The 7,707-nt window shown below is 45.0% G+C and overlaps 2 protein-coding genes across 2 annotated transcripts; one reads left to right on the top strand and one right to left on the bottom strand.

The window, feature by feature from the left end:
* Positions 1-3: 3 nt before the first annotated feature.
* DFFB (DNA fragmentation factor subunit beta) lies at positions 4-2,950 on the top strand (the record flags this gene model as incomplete). Its single annotated transcript, XM_010722732.3, has 5 exons — positions 4-223; positions 809-888; positions 1,028-1,201; positions 1,429-1,529; positions 1,850-2,950. Coding segments are annotated over 5 exons (792 nt in total), but the record flags the coding sequence as incomplete, so codon positions are not given.
* Positions 2,951-3,762: 812 nt separating this feature from the next.
* On the bottom strand, positions 3,763-6,398 carry C23H1orf174 (chromosome 23 C1orf174 homolog). Its single transcript, XM_019622452.2, has 3 exons — positions 6,098-6,398; positions 5,330-5,785; positions 3,763-4,986 (listed from the first exon to the last, which is right to left on the bottom strand). Exons 1-3 carry the CDS (start codon positions 6,161-6,163, stop codon positions 4,882-4,884), a joined length of 627 nt encoding a protein of 208 aa, XP_019477997.1. The 5' UTR covers positions 6,164-6,398; the 3' UTR covers positions 3,763-4,881.
* Positions 6,399-7,707: the final 1,309 nt, after the last annotated feature.

Genomic DNA, 7,707 nt, shown 5'->3' with positions numbered 1-7,707 from the left:
GTGTTTCGGCTGCTGAAGGGCGCTCCGCCCGCAGGTTGCGGGGACCTGGAGCGGTTCCTGGCCGCCCTGTGCTGCCGGACGGACGCGGTGCTGGAGGCCGCTCGGAAGCTGCTGGAGGACGAGCGGGCGCCCCGCAGACAGAGGCTGCTGACGGATCTGATCCACAACCTGAGCGGGGACGGCGCGGCCGAGCGCCGGGACGAGGACGGGAAGTGGTTCGAGGGTACGCGATTCCTCGTGCTCCTGTGGAGCTCCGCGAGTGCCGGCTGGCGCCCGATGTCCCTTGTGCCGATGCGAGCCCGGCCCTGCCCTCCTGATACCGATAGGCATTGCTCAGATCCACTCTTGGCTTCTCTTCCCCGGGCTCAGCAGCCCCCTGGTTCTCAGCGTTTCCGTGATGCTCCGGACCCGCATCTGTGCAGCCCCTGCTGGGCGTCCCAGAGATCCCAGTCAGCCCTGAACGGAGGAGCCCGGAACCGGGCACAGCGTTCCACATACAAAGAGCACAATAATGCTATTTGATAGAGCAAATTCTCAGTTACAAAACACTGCTTTTCTACACAGCCGCCACCATTAGCTGTGCATTCTCACCAGTGATGAACAACAGCCTGCGTGTCGCAGCTGACACAGCCCTGCTCTCAAAGTAGATGGGCTGTGTGGTTCTGTTAGGCCCTGACAGCAGGCTAGCCTTGAAGCAGTGAAAGAAAAAAGCCTGTTTACTGAATTTGTGAAAAGAAGGCGTAAGGACACATCTAAGCAGATGCACAGAACTAGAAGCACTGTACTAAATTAATCTGGTTCTCTTTAGGTCTAGAATCTCGTTTCAAGAACAAATCCAGCTATATGCGGTACAGCTGTGAAAGCAGAATACGAAGCTACATGAAAGAGGTAAAAGTGTGACTACATGTTAAGTACACACACACGTGTATATATAATACCTTTGTAGTCCAGCACAGCACTTGTAGAAGAGACACAAGCTGCTCCAGATGCCAAGGAATGATTGTACTTCTTTTTTTTTTTTTTATTAGTTAGTAATTTTATTTCAAATGTTCATCCTACAGCAAGAGATGCATATAAAAGGATACTCGACCTGATGTCGGATAAACTGAAATCTGTGAAATATAATGGCAGCTACTTTGACAGGACAGAGGAGGAGGCAGCGATGCGCCTGTGCACAAAGGAGGGATGGTTCTCTTGTCAGGTAGGTTCAACCCTGCCCCAAAGCAGAGTCTTTGGTTCTAAGAAGCAGCAGTGACAACATTAGAGGAAGGAGATGGTGACTTGAGTGCTTGCATAGAGAAGAGCTGAGTTTTAGCAATGTTATCACCTGTGTCTGGTTGTGGTGAGAGGAAGCTGCATCAGTTCAGGACTGGGACTGAGCTGGGCTGATGAGCAGCGTGCCTTTCATTGCAGCACCTTGTTTTACAGGGCCCTTTTGACAGAGATGACTGCCCATGTAAGCATTCTATCAACCCCTATACTAACAGGGAAAGCAGAATCCTCTTCAGCACCTGGAACCTCGATCACATGTACGTATAAAGCATTAATCCAAATTCACCTGTTCAGATTTTGTCTGTATGGGAATTTACCCTGCTTACCACATTATCCTTTATGAAAGATATCCTCTCTTCTTTCCCTGCCTCTGGCAGAAACCTTCAGACCTCTTTCCAGGCATTGTGTACTTTTGAAGCAAAGGGGATTTGCTAAATTGATTTCTTCATAAAAACACTTTAAACCTAGTTGTAGTAAAACAATGCAACTTCTGCCTTGCTTTAGAAGGCAGATGGAGACATATTGTTAAGAAAACAGATTTTGCTAGCAATATTGTTTTCTCTTTTGCATTCTGCAGAATAGAAAAGAAACGTAGTGTTGTCCCAGAACTGGCAGAAGCTGTCAAAACACGAGATGGAAGAGAAGTGAACTGGGAGTACTTTTATCAGCTATTGTTTACACTGAATAACCTAAAACTTGTACATATTGCTTGCCATAAGAAAACCAATCATAATCTCAGCTGTGACAAAACTAAAATTTACAGAAAAAGGAAGCAAACCCGTGAGATTTCATAGTGCTCTCTTTGGAAGCAACTTCTGGTTTTGTTTTTTTTCCATTTCAAAATCATGTAAGATGGCATCATGTTTAAATAGCTCTTGTTTCTTAAACAAAGCCTTACTTAGCAAGTCTCTTCTGCCAAGGCCTTCTTCCTTTATCACCTCCAGTGCATTAATTGAACTGCAATCTCACAAAGCACGCGTTCAGATCGTGCCTGATTGTCCCACCTTAGGTGACACTGTGCAGAGTGTGATAAGCTGACTCATAGCTGCAGTGTGCAAAATAGAGGCCAGAAGCTGACACTGATGATACCTTATGATTTCTTGCTTGCTGTGATAAATGTAGGTGCAAAATGCATGGTACAGAAACTGAACTTTTACATGATTCAATGATTCAATGATTCGATGCAGATTGATACTGCTCTGAACGTTAAGCCAAAGAAAGAATACTCTAGGGTAATTATTCTGTGCCTTCACTAGGAAGACAAGCACTGTACTCCAGACAGACCAAATGATTCAGCAGAGCTGCTGGCTTTTCTCTATGAAAATATCTGCACTCATCTGTGACCATTCAATCTACTGTTGCATAGATGCAGGTCTTCTAGGAATAGGCAGGGCTGTGGTGCATCTCTGCTTTTACCACCCTTGTGCTTTGTCATCTTTCCCACTTGCCTCTCTGGATTGAGCTTTCTTGAAGCAACACATACAATCTTATTATGCAGCAATCATGTTTGTCTGCAGAAACTGCTTCTGTAAAACAACTCTCTACCTCCCAGGTAACAAAATACAAATAGATCATTTTTTACACTTTTTTTTTTTTTTCCTAAATATCAGCTGATAGCAACTGAACTCTCAGGGATGAGAATTTTTTAAATCAAAAAATAAAAGTAAAATCACTGCCATCTTTCTGTGTGTGTATGTGGAGGTAGAGGTGCATGAGTAGTCAACAGTAAGGTACAATACAGCATGACCACTGCAGACTAGAAAGACTTAGCACAGGAAAAGGTGCTTAGAAATTAAGTAGTGGATATTTACCAGACATTAACATCACTTACCTCAAAGGAAAGTTTTGGGTATTTACTTTGGTTGTTGGTTTTGTTTTTTATTTCCATTTTCTTCCTATCACTGGTTCTCTTTCTTATCTGATAAATTCATCTAGTTCAGACAGGATTATTATTAAGATAGTATTGCTGTGAGTCCTGACTTGCTAGGACTTGGAAATGCAGGAGCTTTGCTACAGACAGTGCTAATTAAAGCATCAAATTCAATTCCTTTCCCAAACATTTCAACATGAAAAATAAGCAGGTGCATTTTTAGTAAGGAGTTCCAGCACCATTGGATTGAGCCTTCCTGATCATCTTACTGAATATATATCAACAGTAACAAAGGTGAAAATGCACATTCTGGTATTTTGGTATTGGGGAGGGGCCTGCAGTAAAGATTCTGACAACAAGCACTGTGCTGTCAGTGTGGCACGTTTCTTACAAACACCATTTTGCATTGAGTGAGTGTGTGTGTGTGTGTGTGTGTGTGAGAAGATGCTGCCTAAGGAAAAAAAAAATCTAATATGGCATTTAAGGAAAGCTGGGAGAACTGCTTTTAGATGGAGTTGTGATGAAAACCATGAGTACGCTAAAATATGAAGATTTTTTTTCAGTGTTACAGACTTAAGAGTAAAAAGGAGCCAAGAACTAGCACTGACAGAAACAATACATCAATTGGAGTGGGAATCTGAATAAATTAACATGTCATGCATATACAATTTGTTTGGCTTCAGATTTTTGAATGTTCAACATACTGTAGCTGTAAAAATTAATATGGATGTAAACCATCTGCTGATCATATTTTCTCTGTATTTTTAGAAATAGTTTCTTTATTTTTATAATAATAAATATCTGAGAGCTTCTTGCAGAATCACACTTTCAAAGTATTATCATGAACACTGGATGAGTTAGCAATTCCTGGAATCACGTGAGGTTGCTCATCATCTTCTAAAAATGCAGGCCAGAAATAACAGATTTGAAGGACTGACCCATATCTACTTGGCCATCAGTACTTGTTTGTCTACCAGTAAAGTCCTACTGAGAGATTCTGTTCTGCCTTTATCACTGCCAATGTGTTTGTTTACAAAATTTCTGTTCATAACCTTTGGAAGTCATTTGAAAATAATGAACAATCTGCATTACAGAGCTGTCAAAAGGGCACTGCTTACAGCTGATGTGGAAGATGGAAGCTGTGAGCTTCACATGGTTGTTCAGAGAACAGAGGAGCAATAGAAAAACTACTTCATGTCTGGAGATTAAAAACATTGAATTCATAATCACATATGTGCATTGAGTTTTGCCAGCAGAATTGCATTTTAAAGGTAAACAGTGCAAGACAACTTGCACAACAGAGGCTGGTGTCCCTGTTTGAAGTGGGCAAGTCAAGTGGCTGCATTACTAGCAAGGTGCTGCAATGGCAGATATCACAGAAATAAAAGAACTGTCCAAAGATGATAATTTTTAAAAAAGAAGTGAGAATAGGCCAAGTGTTTGCTGTAAATATGAGTTCAGACTTGTAGCAATAGGAGCTGATATTTTCCATGCTTTTTTATAAGTACTAGTGATTAATAATAAATTAGAATTTATGTCCAATTCTCTGAGCATTCAAACTCTGCTCCAGAAAAAGAGTGGGGAATCCTGTATCTGACAACTCTGTAGAAGCAGACTCTACCCATTCTCTAAGAAAATGCAAATACTGACATCGTGCTAGTTATACAGCCAACCACCATTACACTGGTAGAAGGACAAAGAAAACTGAAAACAAAGTTTCCTTGTTTTATAGTTCGCTGCTAGAGAGCATCCTCGTCCTCCTCATCTTCCTTGGCGATGAAATGCAGCCTTCTGTATTCCCTCCTGCTCATTGCTGTGCTCGGGAGTACAGCTGCTAGCTGATCCTAAAAGAAGAAATCATGAAGTGAAGTTGCTGCAAATGGCAGACCTCCCCCATTCCAGCAGTTCCCATTCTTACTCATTTCATACATGAGGCATTAACACACGCATGGAAGTGGCATTTGAATAAACCCTTAGGGTGCAAAAGGGAGCCTGTCTGAACCAGCCACTGCTCATGGTCAAAGTGAGAGCTGCCATTCCCTCTGCAGTCTTGAAAAGGATGCAGAGGAGATAAAGTCCTCCACAAATGAATCCTCACTGCTCCCACTAAACACTCATTAAACAGATAAAATATGAAGGCATCACATGTCCAAATGTACATAGTGTTAAAGGCAGACTCTCCCTTACCTGCATAAAGTCAATGTTTCCAAAGAATCGATCCACTGGCATCGGCTGGTTACTGTCTTCATCCAAGAAAGCACTGTTATCCAGTTCTGTTAGTTTTTTAGGGATGTCTCCATCCTTCAAGCTGGTCCCTTCCAAAAGCAAGCTCTCACAGCTGCTCCCCTCCTCCCTGCAGGCACGATCTTGCAGATTCTCACTGCTTTCTGTTTTTGAAGGAGCACTCCTTGATTTCGCTGCACATGGCTCCGTCCCAGTCTCTGGGATGCTTTCACTTTTTTCCAGCTGAATTACCTGGTGATCTCCTGTACCTTCTGCAGTTGAGCCCTCAGCAGATGCTTTAGATGCAGGAGGGTTCTCAATCCCACACATACAGCCTTCCAGTCCTGACTTCACCAGACTGTTTCTTTCGCATTTTAGCCTCTTCGAGGGCCGTTTGCCAGCTGCTTTGTGTGAACAAGTCTGTTAGAAAAAAAAGAAGAAAAAAAAAAAGAGAGAAGCTCCTGAAGTTCAAAAGCACCTGAACACATCAGCAGCCAGCTCGTGTGGGGAGGCCGGGCACGAACTCTGAGAGAAACCTCACCAAGCACAGCCACTGTGGGAGAATAAAGAGGTCTAAATTGAACCTCGTACAGCTCATGGCCAACAGCTCCTCAGAGCACAAAGCAGGGCAGAGACGTGGCTGACTGCCATCCCCGTGCCATCGGCACGGCCTCCACATCCCGAGCGCTCTCCAGGCGCTCCCCGTCCCGTCCCGTGGCAGCAGCCCCTCACCTGCCGCCTCCTCCCGCCGCCTGCCCTGCTGGCCGCCCCGGCTCGCGCCTTCCCGCCCGCCGCCATCTTGGGGAGGGGCGGTGATACCCGGCCTGGTCGGAGCGCAGCGCTGCGGGCCGCCCTTCCCCACAGGAGGGGCGGGGAGAGGCCGCGGGCTGCCGGGTATCCGGGCCCATAGGGACGTTAAACCGCCTTTTGCTGAGGCAAAACGCAGCGCCCAGCTTTTCTCCTGGAAAGAGACTAAAATAAATTTGCGTGCAAGCTGTGTGGATGATAAACATGTCAGGTCTTTAGCTTTCCAGCGCCTTCTTTCTGGAAGCTTTGGTTCTAAGATGTGCATTGGGAAGTCGTGATCCAGCCCTTGGGGAACAAATGGTGTCAGGAACATATATCCCTCCTTAACTTCAAGGACTGTGAGGAGAGCCGTGAGTTTGATTAGCTTTGTGTGTCCTCATGGGAGGCGATGGCTGTGGGCAGCTCAAGCCTACAGCTCTGCCCATAGCACAAAACCACTTTGCTGCTTTCTGTTAACTGTGTGCTTGGAGGACAGGATGGGGATCTCTATAATTCTGCATGGATAACGTGCTTCCTTGCTTCAGAGTCACGTCACAATTCTCCTCAGTTTGGGGCTGGTACCTGTGCTCCTGCCCCAAGCCAGCAGATAACATTCCCATCTGCGCATCCTGGCCTGAAAAAAAAACATGAGCAACAGTTTAAACCTCAGAGATGTGGCAGCAATATTCCTCCGAGGATATTCAGCTTTTTCTCAGCACCACAACGCCTGCAGAGGTTGGAGAACAGGCCTGGTGCGTTGTTGTGCAGCTTTGCTCAGTGCTCAGGGGTCTTCTGCGCTTTGTTCTGTGGCTGAGATGATTCATATTCTCCTCCAAAGCACCAAAAGTTGCTCCACTGTCAGTGTTGTTGCTTGCAGCCAAGGAATACAGATGATTGTTTTTATTATACAGTGAAAACGTATACTGCCTCGTAAACAGGAGAGACTAGAACTGGCTGCAGAGCAGCATTTCTGCTGCTGGAAAGCTTGATTGCCGTTTCAGTTTCCTCTGTGAACTGAAAATAGCAAGAAAAAAAAAAAAAGATTTTGGAGATGTTAATGAATGGTTTCCATAACACTGAGGTGCCAGACTCAGCCAAGCGGCCTTGGAGACATCCGTGCACATCCTTGTCTGTGCACACCTTGCACAGACAAAGCCAGAACACCAGGGCTTAGAATCAGCATCATAAAGGTTGGAAAGACTTCTGAGATTGTCAAGTCCAACATCAACCTGTGCAGCTTCTTTGCAAAGCTCCTGGATTCCGCGCACTGCGTTCTCTCTCAATAACAACCTTCCTTCATGGGAAAATGGGGGCAATTTCACAACTGCAGATGTTGCGTTTTCTGATCACTCTCTGAGAAAACATCCATTGCAGAGTGCAGAGAGGCCCCCAGGAGAGGCAGCAAGAACCTCCTCGGAGATCTGCCCACATCTCAGAGCTCAGTGCCTCTGGAGTGCCTTGAAAGACTGCACAGAGACCGCCAGCAGCCAACAAGCCCTTAAAGAGAAGCAGAGCAGCGCAAAGTATTTACATTAAATTCACATTTCCACATAAAA

Source organism: Meleagris gallopavo, chromosome 23 (assembly GCF_000146605.3).
Source record: "Meleagris gallopavo isolate NT-WF06-2002-E0010 breed Aviagen turkey brand Nicholas breeding stock chromosome 23, Turkey_5.1, whole genome shotgun sequence".
Classification (NCBI taxonomy): Eukaryota; Metazoa; Chordata; class Aves; order Galliformes; family Phasianidae; genus Meleagris; species Meleagris gallopavo.
Note: the sequence above shows the minus strand (reverse complement) of the source record. Positions and strands in the feature narration are given on the sequence as shown.